General features: G+C 37.8%; 1 protein-coding gene across 2 annotated transcripts in view; it reads left to right on the forward strand.

Annotated features, from left to right (window-relative positions):
• Positions 1-18,505, forward strand: part of TESK2 (testis associated actin remodelling kinase 2) — a 132,003-nt gene that overhangs the window by 15,319 nt on the left and 98,179 nt on the right. For both annotated transcript variants that reach the window (XM_019449498.2, XM_019449499.2), the window contains exon 2: positions 12,731-13,040. In XM_019449498.2, coding sequence (XP_019305043.2) covers positions 12,819-13,040 — 222 coding nt within the window. In that variant the 5' untranslated portion in view covers positions 12,731-12,818. The remainder of the gene's footprint in view (positions 1-12,730; positions 13,041-18,505) is intronic.

Consider the following 18,505-nt stretch of genomic DNA (forward strand, 5'->3'; position numbering starts at 1 on the left):
AATAGCCTGCTGTTGACTGGAAGTCTTTTTTTTTTTTATTAAAAATTTTTACTGTTTATTTATTAATCAGCCTGAGCTGAAGTTGGACGCTTAACTGACTGAGCCACCCAGGTGCCACTTTTTAAAAATTTTTTAACATTTATTCATTTTTGAGAGACAGAGACAGAGTGTTAGCAGGGGAGGAACAGACAGAGAGGGAGACACAGAATCTGAAGCAGGCTCCAGGCTCTGAGCTGTCAGCACAGAGCCCAGCATGGGGCTTGAACCCACAAACCGTGAGATCATGATCTGAGTCCAAGTCAGACACTTAACCGACTGAGCCACCCAAGTGCCCCATGGAAGTCTTACCAAAAAGACAGTTGATTAACGTATTTTGTATATATATTATGTATTGTATTCTGACAATAAAGTAGACTAGAGAAAAGAATTTGTTTTGTTTTTTTGTTTTGTTTTGTTTTGAAATGAAAATGGTATTAAGAAAGTCTTGGGAAAATATATTTATAGTACTGTACTATATTTAACAAAAACTCATTTATACGTGGACCCATGTAGTTCAAACATGTGTTGTTTGAGGGTCAGTGCTGTATTGCTTAAAAATGCTAACCATCATCTCACCTTTCAGTGAGTCATAATCTTTTTGCTGGTGGAGAGTCATGTCTGAATGTTGATGGCTGCTCCCTGATCAGCATAGTGGTTACTGAAGGTTGAGGCAGCTGTAGCAATTTCTTAAAATAAGACAAGAATGTGAAGTTTGCCACATTGATATTTCTGTTACTTCCAGGAATGATTCCTCTGTAGCATGTGACGCTGTTTGATAGCATTTTACCCACAGGAGAACTTCTTTCCAAACTGGAGTCAATCTTCTCAAATCCTGTAGCTGCTTTATCACCTAAGTTTATGTGATGTTCTAAAGCCTTTGTTTTCATTTCAACAATCTTCACAGCATCTTCAGGAGTAGATTCCACCCTAAGAAAATACTTTATTTGCTCACCCATAAAAAGCAAGTTTTATCATGAGATTGTAAGATTGTAATAGATGAGTCACATCTTTGGGCTCCACTTCTAATTTTTTTCCTATTTCCACCCCATCTGCAGTTACTTCCTCCATTGATGTCTTGAACCTGACAAAGTCATGTGTAAGGATTGGAATCAGTTTCTTCCAAACTCTTATTTACTGTTGCTATTTTGACTTCTTCCCATGAATAGCAAATGTTCTTAATGGAATCTAGAATGGTGAATCCTTTCCAGGAAATTTTCAGTTTATTTTGTCCAGATTCATCAAAGGAATCATTTCCTATTGCAGCTGTAGCCTTATGGAATGTGTTTCTTTTTCTTTTTATATTTTTGAGAGAGAGAGACAGAGAGAGAGAGAGAGGGAGATTGAGAATGCACAAGTAGGGGAGGGGCAGAGAGGGAGAGAGAATCCCAGGCAGGCTGTGCATTATCAGCACAGAGTCCGATGCCTGCTAGGCTCCAACTCACAAACCATGAGATTGTGACCTGGACCGAAGTCAGACACTTAACTGACTGGGCCACCCAGGTGCTCCTGAAATGTGTTCCTTAAGTAATAAGACTTGAAAATAAAAATCAACTGGCCTAACTTCAAGATTGTGTCTCAGGGACTAGGGAAGCCCTAGGAGGAGAGAGAAGAGGGAAAAGCTGGTTGATGAGGCAGTTAGAACACTCACAATATTCATCATGTCAGTTCTCCATCTTATATGGTGCAGTTTGTGACATCCCCAGATAATTAGTAACATCACAGATCACCATAACAAGTACAATAATAATGAAAAGTTTGCCGTAGTGGAAGAATTACCAAAATGAGAGAGAGATGAGAAGTGAAGAAATGCTGTTGGAAAATGGTGCCAATAGACTTAATCAATGCAGGGTTGCCATAAACCTTCAGTTTGTAAAAAATGCACTATCTGTGAAGCATAGTAATTTATCCACAATAAAATAAGGTATACCTATATTCATTTGCTGAATTTTTTTAATTGAAAAATGTTTATCTTTTGTTTCTGAAGCCTTTTTGTTTTTGTTATTATGAGCAAAATGTAAGTAACACCCATTTACCCATCTCCCATATATAAGTTACTAACATTTTGTAAAATTTGCTACATTTATTTTTTTCTGATATATTTTAATGAAACTACAGACATGCTATTTCACCTCTGTTTCTCCAAAAATAAGTCTTATATAATCTTAATGTCATTGTCACACTTAACGAAATTGATAATAATTTTCTACTATCATCAGGGTGCTTGACTGGCTCAGGCAGAAGAGCATGTGACTCTTGATCTCGTGGTTATAAGTCTGAGCTCCATGTTGGGTGTAAAGATTACTAAAAAAAGATTGATAAACTTAAAAAAATGATTTTCTACCATCATCTAGTAGAAATCCTTATAAAAATTTCCTCAGTTATCTTTTATATCTAGTTTGTTCAAATCAGGATTCAATCAAGTATCATTACTGTATTTAAGTCATTATAGCTCTTAATTCTCCTTCAGAGTCAGAATTTGAATAGAATACTATGTTTTCCATTCTTATATTTCTTCAGAAAGAAAAACTTTTGTAACAATTAGAACTTTCCAATAATAGAACAAGCCACTGGAGGAATTAGTGGGCTCTTTCTTAGTGGTGTTTTTTCAGTAGGTTGGGCTGACTCTTGCTTCTGTAATGTTCAATCCATTGGCCACCATTCTTCATATTATTTGACTACGTTGTGGCATTTGATAATGTTCATCATTTCCACCTTTGGCTTGTGTGACATACTTTCTCCTGGTTTTATTTTTACCTCTGTTGTTTCCCTTTTGTTCTGTATATGTTAGTGTTTCCTTGGCCTCTTATCTGATCTCATTTAAGGATGTCGAGAAGGAGACTGGGCTGTGGCACATAATAGCAACTCAGTAAATATTAGCTATTACTCATATTCTCTACTTTGAGAGACTCTTTAGAATATTTGGAAGTGCTAATGACTTTCAAGTCTGCGTCTCCAGGCTAGTCTTCTCTTCTGACTCCAGTGTGGTGTCGATAGCTGCTTCCTAAATATTGTCACTTGGTATTCTTTTAGGCACCTCAAACTCTGTGATCAGAAGAGAATTTTAATCAGTTCACAAATATTTTCCTTTGGTGAATTCCTCCTCATTCCCCAAATCACCCAAGCTTGAAACATGGGGAGGATTCTAGTTAAACTTGGAGTCATCCTAAGTACTGCTCGTACCTCCTACTTTCTCCTACTTCTATTTGCTCTCGTTTTAATTTTTTTTTAATGTTTATTTATTTTTGACAGAGAGAGAGAGACAGAGCATGAGTGGGGGAGAGGCAGAGAGAGGGAGACACAGAATCTGAAGCAGGCTCCAGGCTCTGAGCTTTAGCACAGAGCCCGATGTGGGGCTCGAACTCATGGACCGCGAGATCATGACCTGAGCCAAAGTCGGAGGCTTAACTGAGCCACCCAGGCACCCTAATTTTTGCTCTTGTTTTTAAAGTCACTTACCTGCTTTCCTAATTCTCTGTCCTTACTGCTAGTGCTTTAATTAAGTCCTCCTTATTTTTAACATGTCATTAGCAATTATCACACTGTATTGTACTCATTGAATTACATGTGTCTTTCTTTCCAAGGGGAGACTAAGCTCCTGGAGGGGTTGAATCATGTTTTATTTGGTTTTCTATATGCTTATCTAAGAGAGGCAGTAGTATAATGATTAAGAGTACAGGCTCTGGATTTGAATTCTGGCTCTACAACTTCTTGGCTGTAGGAGCTTGGACCAGTTAACTAATTCCTTCATGTCTTTGTTTCCACATTTAAAAAACAAGAATAATAATAGTATCTATTTTATTGGGCTATTATGAATATTAAATATAAAGCACGTGGAGGACTGTTTGGATTATAGTAACTAATTAAATTTTATTATAATGCCTTGTACCTACCTAGTTATCCAATTAACATTTGAGTCAGTTAACAGAGAAGATTCCTGAATTGTCCGAAAGACTGGACTAGTTAATGTAAATGCCTTTACAACTTTAAACCTAAGTTTCTGTTTTGTGTCATGACATAAGGCCTGGTAGATTGTAGTTAAAAGAGCAGAAAAGATGTTTATCCAAAAGAGATAATACAGTTTTAAGAACTGGCTTTTGATCTGTCTGACACCAATATATGCCATTGTGTAATTCATGGCTAATTAAATAGGGGATGCCAGTTTCTATGTTAGATTGCCTTTGGTTTGAATGGAAACTGCAACTCATTATTTCGCAGTAGGATGGCAAGTTCAGCAGTATCGCTTTTATTTTTAATTGGGCAGTCATCCTGAAATGTGTCTGTATTTGCTATGTTGGTTCATAGAAAGGATAGCAGCTGAGCAGACCTGTCATATAGATTTGCTATGTGGTTGGTCTTGATACACAGCTAATGTACTTGTCAGTATTCATGTTCTGGAAAATGGCCAGTTTTCTGGATTACATCTTACCCATAACAAATCCTTGTTTTGTTTTGACTTAGGAAATTTTTATGATAATAGAAAGAAAGCAATATATGATTAGGATACTGTTTGCCTTCTTTTTCTACTCTTTATACCCAGGTTATAAAAGTCCACTGAAATCTCAGCAGACTTTTTTACTCACTTTGTGGAACTTCATTACCAACTTTGTGCACACACAATTCTATATTTGGATGGATATTGAAAATTTTTGGTTGCTGGCTGACACTGACACTGCCATGTCCTGCCTGCTACCTGATGGTTGATAACTAGTCAGTACCTTGCAGGATTTTATTTGCATCTCCATTATTGTGAAGTTTCCTCTACTTTGTGCCTATTAAATGAGAGGGTAAGAAACAATAAATACTATATATCAGAATGGAAAAGAAATATGATTGGGAGTTGACCTATCTTCCCTGTCAGCTTGCAGCTTGGCATCCATTCTTTAGACAGTCTGTCTTTTTAAACCAATGATCATTTTTATGTCTGTGGAATGTGATTAAATGACTAAAGGCTTTTGTTCCAGAGGCTGGTGGAGCTATCATTGTATACTCCTTAGCCTCTGTTGTCAAGATGGGGGTGGAGGGGTGGGTGGGAGTGGAATAATAGTAGCTTTCTACCTAGCTTAATATACAAATAATTTTTCACGAAATTTAGTTGTTTTTCTGGAAGGGACATATCATGGTGGAAAGTGTTTCAATTTGGAAGTACTGAATTTGAATCCCAAGTTTGTCACTAGTTATTTGAGTTTGATCAAGTCTTTTAATCTCAGTGTCTTAATTTCGTCCTCTTTAAATTGGAGATAATACCTACTTTGCAGAGTTGTCATAAATACTAGAGATAGCGTATGCAAAACACTTGGTAGGAGTGCCTAGGTGGTTTAGTCGTTTGAACGCCTGAGTCAGTTGAGCTCAGGTCATGATCTCATGGTTCATGGGTTTGAGCCCCGCATCAGGCTCTGTGTGGACAGCTTAGAGTCTGGATCCTACTGTGGATTTTGTGTCTCCCTCTCTCTCTGCCCTCCCCGGCTTGTGCTCTCTCTCTCAAAAATAAATAAACATTAAAAAAAATTTAAAACAAAATGAAACAAACAAAAAAAACCCCACTTGGTAGAATGCATGGTCCATGGTAAATGGTAACTGCAGTTATTATTTCCAGAAACATTTCAGATGGGAGTATGATCTAACTGTGAGTCCTAGAAAAGTTTCCTTGATTCTCTGGAAAATCATTTGTGGAGTTCCTGCTTTGAAGGATAATATATATAATATTGGATATACAGTATTTAATTCACTGGCTCATTTACTGGTAGCTTTTACTTTTCCCAAAGTTTTAATTGTACCTTCTTTGTGAAAAATAAATCAATCCCCAATATAAGTGAAAATTAGCCTTTGAAAAGCAACACTCGCCTATGTAAAAAAGAAAGCAAAAGGTTTGAACTTCCAAGTTTATAAGTGTTGAAATTGAGAATACAGTTACTAAAAAATGATTTGTGTCCTTCCTAGCAACATAATTTTGGCATTTTTGAAAGACTGCTAAAGGCTATTTCCTAGTTTAAAGTACCAAACTGATGTAGCTTTTCTAACACAGTATTTCTCAACGAGGGCACTATTGGCATTTAGGGCAGGACAATTCTTTGTTGTGCAGGAGTGTTCTATGCATTGTAGGACATTTAGCTTTCCTGGCCCCTGCCCACTAAAATGCCAGTAGTGCCCACCCCACACCTTCACCACTGTGACAGTAACTCCTCCCTGACAAGGACCTTCCTCCCCCTAAATTTTCACATGTCCCTAAATGAGAACCACTGGGATTCCAGCTGAAATATTTTTAGGGAAGCAGATCATACTATCACCGGTTTTCATTTAAGAATTCCAAGTTTGGGGCAGTTGGTTGAACATCCGACTCTTGATTTCAGCTCAGGTCATGATCTCAGGTTCATGAGATTGAACCCTGTGTTGGGCTCCATGCTAACAATGCAGGACCTAGTTGGGATTCTCCTTCTCCCTCTCTCTGCTCTCCCCTGTTCGCACGCACACTCTCTCTTCCTCTCTCTAAAAAAAAAAAAAAATTAAGAAGTCTTTAAAAAATAAAAACTTATTATGAAAGGAAATCTTTGTGTTTTAGAATTTCACTAGCATTTAGATATAGAAGAGTTATTCAAATGAATTAATAGCAATTTTTAATCTATTAACACTATTTAGGGAAACCCTATGATGCCATATAAGGCAATAAAACTATACATTTATAATAAATAGTAAATTTATTTCATAAATATTTCCATACTAGAATTTTTTTCAAAGAAGTGAACTTCATTGTTAACATTTCCTTTTTATTTTTTAATGTTTATTTATATTTGAAAGAGAGAAAAAGTGAGAGCAGGGGAGGGGCAGAGAGAAAGGAAAACAGAGGATCCAAAGCAGGCTCTGTGCTGACAGCAGATAGTGTCATGCAGGGCTCAAACCCATGAAGCATGAGATCATAACCTGAGCTGAAGTCGGAGTCTCAACCAACTGAGCCACTCAGGTGCCCCGTTAACATTTCCAACACAAATATTCATCTCCTCACCCGGATGGACACCAATTTTGCACTTTTTTCTAGATGAAAGACTTCAAACATGTACCTATTTTCACATCATAAAGTGGTAGTTAGGTATCCTAGCTGTGCCATCTTTAGAAGTAATGTGAGGCCACATTGCCAAGACAGTGTTTTTGGGTGAGAACTCAAGGCAAATTGCCTTTGGGAAGTCAAAGGAGTGCAGTAATCCCTTGTTAGTGACATTGATAATATTTATTTTTCTCCATTGCCCCAGGCAAACAAGGTGCCATCCTTACTAAATGTGTAGACTTTGCAGTTTTTCCCACATTCCCTTGGAAACGATGTAGTTTCTGTGAAATGTGGTGGTCCATTTACCATGTGCAGTTCTTCTGATCCTCACACTGTCAGGAACAGCATGAATGGCTCCATCTTGTCCCAGGAAAATGAATTCTTCTTCTTTTTTTTTAATGTTTAATTTTGAGGGGGGGGTGCGCCTGGGTGGGTCAGTCGGTTAAGTGTCCAACTTTGGCTCAGGGTGTGATCTCACGGTTTGTGGGTTCGAGACCTGCATCGGGCTCTGTGCTGAACACTTGCCCAGAGCCTGGAGCCCGCTTCAGATTCTGTGTCTCCTCTCTCTGCCCTTCCTCTACTCGTGCTCTGTCTCACTCTGTCTTTCAAAAATAAATAAATTAAAAAAAAAAGAGAGAGAGAGGGAGAAAGAATGAGTGGGGGAGGTGCAGAGAGAAAGGGAGACACTGAATCCGAAGCAGGCTCCAAGCTCTGAGCTGTCAGCACACAGCCCAATGCAGGCCTCGAACTCACAAACTGTGAGATCATAACCTGAGCCAAATTCAGATGCTCAACCAACTAAAATACCCAGGTGCTCTGAAAATTAATTCTTCTTCTTCTTTTTTTAACATTTATTTGTTTTTGAGAGAGAGTGAGAGAGCGTGAGTGGGGAAGGGGCAGAGAGAAGGGAGAGAGAGACAGTCCCGAGCAGGCTCCGCACTGCCAGCATGGAGCCTGATGTGGGGCTCGAACCCACAGACCATGAGATCATGACCTAAGCTGTAGTCAAGAGTGCAATGCTCAACTGGCTGAGCCACCCAGGCGCCCCTCAAGTGGTCTGTTTAAAGTGAAACCTGCATTTTTTCAGTCATTGAATCTTTCTAGTAAATGTGAGAGTAATTACAGTTGTCTTTGTTCCCCAAAATAGTATACTTTCAGGGGTACAATTAGTATAAAAAATATAATATTCCATAAATAAGACTAAGGGAGGTAATTGAGAGGCTGAAAATGTAAAAATCTCACACATTTCAAATAATTCCTTTTTTACTTTAAAATTAATCATTTTCAGGGGTGCCTGGGTGACTCAGTTGGTTGAGTGTCCGACTTCGGCTCAGGTCATGATCACACAGTTTGCAGATTCAAGCCTTGTGTCAGGCCCTATGCTGACAGCTCAGAACCTGGAGCCTGCTTTGAATTTTGTGTGTGTCTCTCTCTCTGCCCCTCCCCTGCTCTATCTCTCTCTCAAAAATAAAATAAACATTAAAAAAATTTTTTTAATTAATCATTTTCAGACTTAAAAAATAGGACGTGGTTTCATTTGTACTTTTGTTGCCTTTCATGGCTAATTAAAATTTATCAGATTAAATTGAAAGTCACTTGTAGCTTGGTTGATTTCATTTAAGACATGGTCATTTAGGGAGCACTTGGGTGTCTCAGACAGTTAGGTGTCCGAGTTTTGGTTTCTTGTCAGGTCATGATCTCACAGTTCATGAGTTCAAGTCCTACATCAGGCTTTGTGTTGTCGGTGCAGAGCCTGCTTGCAATTCTCTCTCTCTCTCTCTCTCTCTCTCTCTCTCTACTACCCAGTAGCGCAATTGCTGGGTTGTAGGGTAGTTCTATTTTTAATTTTTTGAGCAACCTCCATACTGTTTTCCAGAGTGGCTGCATCAGTTTGCATTCCCACCAGCAGTGCAAAAGAGATCCTCTTTCTCCGCATCCTCACCAACATCTGTTGTTACCTGAGTTGTTAATGTTAGCCATTCTGAATGGTGTGAGGTTGTATCTCACTGTTTTGATGTGATGAGTGATGTTGAGCATTTTTTTATGTGTTGGTTGGCCATCTAGATGTCTTCTATGGAGAAGTGTCTATCCATGTCTTTTGCCCATTTCTTCACTGGATTATTTGTTTTTTGGGTGTTGGCATATAATTTTTCATAATATTCTCTTATAATCCTTTGTATTTCTTGGTGTTGGTGTTGGTTTTATTTCTCCTCCTTCATTCTGATTTTATTCATTTGAGTCCTCTTTCTCTTTTTTTTTTTTTTTTTTTGATGAGTCTGGCTAAATGCTTATCGATTTTGTTGATCTTTTCGAAGAACCAGGTCCTGGTTTCATTGATCTGTTTTTTTTTTTTTTAGTTTCTATTTCATTTATTTGTGTTCTAATCTTTATTATTATCTTCCTTCTACTAGCTTTAGGCTTTGTTACTCTTTTCCTAGCTCCTTTAGGTGTAAAGTTAGGTTGTTTATTTGAGATTTTTTTTTGTTTCTTGAGGTAGGCCTGCATTGTTATAATATTCCCTTTAGAATAGCTTTTGCTGCATCCCAAAGATTTTGGACAGTTGTATTTTCTTTTTCATTTGTCTCCATGTATTTTTAAATTTCTTTGATTTCTTGGTTGACCCATTTATTGTTTACTAGCAAGTTATTTAGCCTCTGTGTATTTGTGTTCTTTCCAGATTTTGTCTTGTGATTGGTTTCTAGTTTCATACTATTATCCTCAGGAAAGATGCGTGATATGATTTTAGTCTTTTTCAATTTGTTGAGACTTGTTTTGTGGTCTAACATGTGATTTGTTCTGGAAAATGTTCCATGTGCACTTGAAAAGAATGTGTATTCCACTGTTTTTGGATGTTCTGAATATATCTATTAGATCCATATGGTCTAATGTGTCATTCAAAGCTATTGTTTCCTTGTTGATTTTCTGTCTGATCTATCTATCAATGTAAGTGGGGTGTTAAAGTCCCCTACTATTGTATTATTGTCAATTTTTTCCTTTATGTCTGTTAATAATTACTTTATGTATTTATAGTTGTTACATTCTCTTGTTGAAATTTTCCCTTTATCATTATGTAGTGTCCTCCTTTGTTTCTTTTTATCATCTTTTTTTTAAAGTCCCATTTTGTCCATATAAGTATTGCTACCCCAGCTTTCTTTTCACTTCCATTTTTTTGTAACTTAAACAAATGTTTTTGAATTAAATTTTAATGATACCACTTAACTACAACTTGCTTCTTTCCCCCTACTTAGTATTGCTTTTGAAATACATCTACATTGCTAGATAGAGTTCATTCATTGTAAGTGCTATGTATTTCATTGAAAATATTCTACAGTTTACTGTTGTTCTTACAGATTAACTTTGGGTTGTTTCCTCCCCCCTCCACACACACACTTATTACAAACAATGCTGAAATAAAATGAATATTCTTGTTCACATCTCCTGATGTGCAGGAGTTTGTATAAGTATATATCTTTTATTTTTTTAACCTTCTTAAAAATTTTTATTTATTTATTTATTAGAGAGAGAGAGAAAGAGAGAGAGAGAGAGAGAGAGAGAGAGAGAGAGAGAGAGAGAGAGAGAATGAGCAGGGGAAGGGCAGAGAGAGAGAGGGAGACAGAGGATCCGAAGTGTAAGGCTCAAACTCATGAACCATGAGATCATGACCTGAGCAAAAGTCAGATACTTAACCAACTGAGCCACCCAGGCGCCCCAGCATATACCTTTTAAATAAATACATTTCCCCTTCCCCATGAACCAAGATACAAAGATATTTGCTTTTCAGAATAAAAATATTAAAAATTTCAGCCTAGGGGCACCTGACTGGCTCATTTGGTTGAGCAGTCAACTCTTGATCTCAGCTCAGGTCTTGATCTCAGGATCATGAGTTCAAGCCCTGTGTTGGGCTCCACGCTGGGCATGGAGCCTACTTGAAAAAAAAAAAAAAGAAAGAAAAAAGAAAAATTTCAGCCTATTGTGCTATTTTGAAACTTGTAACAGCTCCAACCAAACCAGTTTCGTTGGTATTAGGTATTCCTTACCTCCTCTCAGACCTATTGAGCTACAATGAGCAATTCTGTCTTCCAAGTCTTAGTATAGACAATAGAATTTGCTACCCACCAGAAAAATTGAAGGCATTGTGGAAGTTAATAATGTATTTCATTCAAAATGAAATATATCTAAAAAAATTAAAACTCAGTAGATAGTAAGGCAGTCAGATTGTTCAGTAATTTCACAAGCAACTATGTTTTATGTAGTTTTAACTTCAGTATTTTGTACTTTCTTTTTTTTTTTTTAATTTTAATGTTTACTTTTATTTTTGAGAGAGAGAGAGAGCGCACAAGCAGGGAGAACAGAGAGACTGGGAGACAGAAACAGGCTGTAGGCTCTGAACTGTCAACATGGAGCCTGACATGGGGCTTGAACTCACGAACCGTGAGATCATGACCTGAGCTGAAGTTGGAAACTTAACCAACTGAGCCACCCAGGTGCCCCATTGTATTTTATTTTTCTAAAGTGAAGTTTATTTTTCCCCATCTTTTCTATCTCTGTCCACATTACAGTCACCCTTGTCTTTCTCCACATTTAAGTACTGATCCCCTTTTCTAAAGTTCATTTTTTTAATGTTTATTTATTTTTGAGAGAGAGACAGAGACAGAGAGAGAGACAGAGTTTGAGCAGGGGAGGGGCAGCGATAGGGAGTCACAGAATCTGAAGCAGGCTCCTGGCTCTGAGCTGTCAGCACAGAGCCCCATGCAGGGCTCAAACTCACAAACTGTGAGATTATGACCGGAGCCAAAGTTGGACACTTAACCTACTGAGCCACCCAGGCACCCCAAGAACATACTAATTCTTATATCATGGATTATTATTATTATTTAAATGTTTATTTATTTCTGAGAGAGAGAGAGAGAGAGCATGAGTATGGGTAAGGGGCAGGGAGAGAGGGAGACAGAAAATCCCAAGCAGAGTCCAGGTTGTCAGCACAGAGCCTGATGCAGGCTTGAACTCATGAACTACAAGATCATGACTGAGCCAAAACGAAGAGTCGGATGCTTAACCAACTGAGTCACACAGGCTCCCCTATTGTGGATTATTTGAGAATGAAATGATGACCTATGTACAGCTTTTATACTATGATTCCTAGAATGGGTGCTCAATGAATGATAGATATTGTTATTTTGTTTTTTAGAATGCAGTTGATATTTATTATAGTCTACTCTAAAGACTGACTACATTTTGGGCTTTAAATATATCAGTATTTAAAAAAAAATTTTTTTTTAACATTTATTTATTTTTGAGACAGAGAGAGACAGAGCATGAACAGGGGAGGGTCAGAGAGAGGGAGACACAGAATCTGAAACAGGCTCCAGGCTCTGAGCTGTCAGCACAGAGCCCAACGCGGGGCTCGAACTCACAGCCCTCACGGACCGCAAGATCATGACCTGAGCTGAAGTCGGCTGCTTAACCGACTGAGCCACCCAGGCGCCCCTAAATATATCAGTATTTTTTAAGGTAAAGGTATAAAGTATTTTTTAGATCTGAAAATCAGGACCTAGAATGTGAAAGAGGAAATATTTTTACATTGATAATTCATTGGTTTGCATGTATTTATTCATTAATGGTTTTAATGAAATATCTTTCTGATATCTCTTTTAGCATCAAACCGGAAGAGAAGTAAAACTCAACAAAATTGTATTATGTGTGGAGTTCCTTCTTAAAAGAAGAAAAAGTGATTATTGAGACTATGGATCGGAGCAAACGGAATTCAATTGCAGGCTTTCCTCCACGTGTGGAGCGTCTTGAAGATTTTGAAGGAGGTGGTGGGGGAGATGGGAACATGACCCAGGTGGGAAGAGTTTGGCCATCTTCATATCGAGCTCTTATAAGTGCCTTTTCTAGACTGACACGTTTAGATGACTTCACCTGTGAAAAAATAGGGTCTGGCTTCTTCTCTGAAGTGTTCAAGGTGAGTGATGCCTCTGCTTTTCTCATAGTGTCTTGTTGATAATCAGCTTTACTACAGAGTTGATAATTGTGTTTAATTATGACATATCCTTTGCCTAGTTGAGGTGAGGGTGCTGTGCATCTTGATCAGTGTTCTAAATTTTCCTCTCCTCCGGCTTTGGGACTGTTGGTGGCCATGGGCCTGGCCAGTGCTATGTGTGCTTTTGCTGGTCCATGTGTGACACCATGACCCTGGCCAGTATACTGGGTCTCACTTGGGGTCTGCTACCAGATGCACTCAACATATAGGAGAATGCAGGAGGGTTCTGGGGATGCCCTGAGCCAGCCAGCAGTTTGGAGTTACCTTGAAGATGGAAATTCATGTGATTTACATCATATCTGCTCCTTCCATTTATGCCTGGGAGGCCTGACCTGCCCCTTTTCCATCAGCGCCTAGAGTCAGAACCTGGATATTTTTGTATTTACTTGGTGGTGCCCAATCACTGCCTCAGACACTTTGGAGATGGAGGGGATGACTGGGAGAATTTTACCATTGGGAGTTGTACATAATAGTTGTTTATATCCTATTTTTTCCTCTTTCCATCTCTCCAGAGACATTTATCAAGGCCCTTATTTTGATCAAAAAAATAAATTAATTAAAAAAATAAACTGTCCTCTCACACTATAAACTTCTAGGCTATTTTATTTTAATTATAAAGATAATACATGCTGATCAAAAATTCAAATAATATAGGAGTATCTTCCATTCCCCCTCCCTATATATATCTCTCTCTCTAATAATAAGCATTATTAACAATTTGGTATGTATACTTCTGGATCCTTTTCTGTGCTTACACATATATTATACACAGACATCTTATATACATATATAAAAATTTATATATAAATATAAGAAAATACACATATATACCCACTCATATAGTTTTTATTTGGTTATTTTTTAATAAAGTTGAGCCCTTAATGCTTCCAAGTATTCGTATTTCCCAAGTTCACTTACTCTCCCAGAACATTATTTCATACTTTTTCTTCTCTCATCAAAACCTCAGTACTTCTTTTCAGTGATGAGCTTGCGTCCTAATTCACTGAGAAAACTGAAGCAAGCTGGAGAACTTCCACAGCCTCCTATCACCACAAATACCTACTAATCCAGTATCTTTACCCACTTACTCAGTCTTTATACCTGTCACTATGGATGAACTACCCATGTTCCAATTTAAGCCATATTTCAAGTTCCAGGTGTTTTTTTTTAATTTTAATGTTTATTATTTTTGAGAGAGAGAGAGAGAGAGAGCGCGAGCAGGGGAGTGGCAGAGAGAGAGGGAGACACAGAATCTGAAGCAGGCTCCAGGCTCCAAGCTGTCAGCACAGAGCCTGATGCAGGGCTCGAACGTACAAAACTCAAGATCATGATCTGAGCCGAAGTTGGACTCTTAACTGACTGAGCCACCCAGGAGCCCCCCTTTGCCCATTAAAAAAAAAAATTAATTCCACTATACTTAATATACAGTGTATATTAGTTTCATGTATACAATGGTGATTCAACAATTCTGTACATTACTCAGTGCTCATCATAAGTGTACTCTCTCTCTCTCTCTCTCTTTTTTTTAAATGTTTCATTTTTGAGAGATGGAGACAGAGTGCAAGTGAGGAAGGGGCAAAGACAGGGAGACACAGAATCCAAGGTAGGCTCCAGGCTCTGAGCTGTCAGCACAGAGACTGATGCAGGGCCAGAACCCACGAACCATGAGATCATGACTTGAGCCGAAGTTGGATGCTTAACCAACTGAGCCACCCAGGCACCCCATGATAAGTGAACTCTTTATCCCCTTCGCCTATTTGATCAATCTCCCAGCCCACCTCCCCTCTGGTAACCACCATTTTGTTCTCTATAGTTAAGGGTCTGTTTTTTGGTTTGTCTCTTTTTTTCCTTTGTCCATTTATTTTGTTTCTTAAATTCCACATATAGGTGAAATCTTGTGGTATTTGTCTCTTTATCTGACTAACGTATTTTACTTAGCATTACATCCTCTAGATTCATCCATGGTGTTGCAAATGGCAAGATTTTATTCTTTTTTTATGGCTGAATAATATTCTGTTGTATATAAATATACCACATCTTTTTTATCCATTCATCTAATGATGGACACTTGGGTTGCTTCCATATTTTGGTTATTGTAAATAATGCTTCAATAAACATAGGAGTGCATATATTTTTTCAAATTAGTATCTTTGTATTCTTTGTGTGAATACTTAGTAGCAGAATTACTGGATCATATGGTAGTTGTATTTTTAATTTTTTGAGGAACATCCATATGTTTTCCACAGTAGCTGTACCAGTTTGCATTTAAAAAACAATTTTTTTTAACATTTATTTATGTATTTATTTATTTTTTATTTATTTATTTTTTTTCAACGTTTTTTATTTATTTTTGGGACAGAGAGAGACAGAGCATGAACGGGGGAGGGGCAGAGAGAGAAGGAGACACAGAATCGGAAACAGGCTCCAGGCTCCGAGCCATCAGCCCAGAGCCCGATGCGGGGCTCGAACTCACAGACCGCGAGATCGTGACCTGGCTGAAGTCGGACGCCCAACCGACTGCGCCACCCAGGCGCCCCAACATTTATTTATTTTTGATAAAATAAATAAGAGAGAGACAGAGCATGAACGGGGGAGGGTCAGAGAGAGGGAGACAGAATCTGAAACAGGCTCCAGGCTCTGTGCTGACAGCTCAGAGCCCGACGCGGGGCTCGAACTCACGGACCGTGAGATCATGACCTGAGCCGAAGTCGGCCGCTTAACCGGCCGCTTAACGGAGCCACCCAGGCTCCCCCCAGTTTGCATTTTGACCAACAGTGCATGAGGGTTCTTTTTTCTCTATATCCTCCCTAACACTTGTTGTTTCTTGTGCTTTAATTTTAGCCATTCTGACAGTTGTGAGGTGCTATCTCACTGTGGTTTTGATTTGCATTTCCCTGATGATTAGTGATGCTGAGCATCTTTTCATGTGTCTGTTGGCAGTTCCTTTGCCCATTTTTGAATTGGGTTGCATTTGTATGTATGTATATGAGTTGAAAATATTTTCTCCTATAGATTGTCTTTTAACTCTCTTGATTGTGTCCTTTGATATATACAAGTTTTAAATTATGATTAAGTCAAGTTTATCTATTTTTTCTTGGGTTGCTTGTGCTTTTTGGTGTGATATCCAAGAAATTATTGCCAAATCCAGTATCATGAAGATTTTCCCCAGTGTTTTCCTGTAAGAGTTTTATAGATTTAGGTCTTTGCATTTAGGTCTTTGATCCACTCAAGTTAACTTTTGTATATGGTGTCATGTAAATAGTAATGTGTTTTAAATTTTAAATTCCAGTTGTTCATTACTGGTGTATATGAATGTGACTGACTTTTTTTACACTAACCTTGTATCCTGAAGCCTTATTATAATTGCTTATCAGTCCCAGGAGGTTTTTTTAATAGATTCTTTAGGATTGCTACATAGATGATTATGTCATCTGTGAACAAAGACAGTTTTATCTTTTTTCCTTCCAACCTGTATATCTTATCTTATCTTATCTATTAGCTAGGACTTATAGTATGATGTTAAAATGCAGTAGTGAGGGAGCACCTGGGTGGGCTCAGCCAGTTAGGGATCTAACTCTTCATTTCGGCTCAGGTCATGATCTTACAGTGGTGAGATGGAGCCCTGTGTTGGGCTCTATGCTGAGTGCAGAGCCTGCTTGGGATTCTCTCTCTCTCCCTCTCTCTCTGTTCCTTCCCTGCTCATGCTTTCTCTTTTTCCTCAAAATAAATAAACAAACATTAAAAAAAAAGAAAAGAAAAGCAGTAGAGAGAAGGTACATCCGTACCATTTTCCTAATCTTAACCAGAAAGCTTTGAGTTTTTCACCATTAACATAATGTTTGCTGTAGGGTTTTGTTTTTTTTTTAAAGATTAAAAAAATTTTTTTTAATGTTTACTTTTGAAGTAGAGACAGAGTGTGAGCAGGGGCAGGGGCAGAGAGAGGGGGAGACACAGAATTTGAGGCAGGCTCCAGGCTCTGAGCTGTCAGCACAAAGCCTGACATGGGCCCGAACTCATAAACTGCTAGATCATGACCTGACCTGAAGTCTGACATTTAACTGATTGAGCCACCCAGGCACCTCTGATATTTAATTTCTAATGATGATCAGAGAAAATGATGTACATGATGTCTACCTTTTAGAGTATACTTAGATTTTGTTTTGTCCTAATACATGGTCTTTTTTTTTTTTTTTGGCCAATGTGTTTGAAACAAGTATTAATTCTCTGTTTTATGTGTTTGTTTGCATAAAGTTCTGTATGTGTCTTTTCATTTCTATCTTCTATCTTATTTAGAAATTCTCTATATTTCCATGTTACAAATAAAATTATCATTTTTTAATCTTATGATTTTACTACTTATATTTAAATATTTGATCTATCTGGAATTCATCATTCAGTTGTACCAGCAATATTTATTATGTATTTAATATTTTTCTCACTGATTGGAAAATTTACTGAATTTTCCTAAGTATTTTGGTATGTTTCAAGGTCTGTTTTCTTAGGTCTGTTTAATCTGTTGCCTTGATCTGTCTGTTCATATACTAGTACACACTGTTATAATAACTTAATCATTGCAACTTTATTTTAATATCTGGTTAGTCTAGTTCTCTATCATTATTCTTCCTTTTCAGAATTGTCTTGGTGTCTCTTCCTTATTTTTTATGTGAGATTTATCTATTTTTAAAACTTTTTTATTTTAATTAGGCTCCAAATCCAATATGGGGCTTGAAATCACAACCCTGGGATCAAGAGTTGCATGCTTTACTGACTGAGCCAGCCAGGCACCCCTTTAGGTGACTTTTAGAATCAATCAGCTTGCCAGTTTCCTAAAGCATACTATTGCCATTTTTATTGAGGTTAGAGAGAATTTATAGATTTAGGGAGAATTAATGTCGTTATGGTATTGAATCTTTTATGTAAGTACATTCCATACCTTTATTTTGTATCTCTTCAAGTATTTTGTGCCCCTTGGTAGACATCAGAAATTTTTTAGCTTGCACATTTTCTGCAACGTTTATTCTTAGTTTTTTTCTCTTTTCTATTGCAATTGTAAATTGGAGCTCTCCTTCCATTATATCTTCTGTTTGTTGTTTGCATATGAGGACTACTAAATTTTGCATATTAATTTTTGATGCAGCCAACATACTGAATTAAAAACAATTTTTTTAAATGCTTATTCATTTTTGAGACACAGAGACAGAGCACAAGTGGGGGAGGGGCAGAAGGAGAGGGAGACACAGAATCCAAAGCAGGCTCCAGGCTCTGAGCTGTCAGCACAGAGTCCAACACGGGGCTTGAACTCATGAACTATGAGATCATGACCTGAGTGGAAACCAACTGAGCCACCTAGGCTCCCCTAACATACTGAATTATTAATGTTTGTGATA

The sequence above is a fragment of the Panthera pardus genome, unplaced genomic scaffold (genome assembly GCF_024362965.1).
Source record: "Panthera pardus isolate Hobbes unplaced genomic scaffold, ASM2436296v1 HiC_scaffold_11, whole genome shotgun sequence".
In the NCBI taxonomy this organism is placed as follows: domain Eukaryota; kingdom Metazoa; phylum Chordata; class Mammalia; order Carnivora; family Felidae; genus Panthera; species Panthera pardus.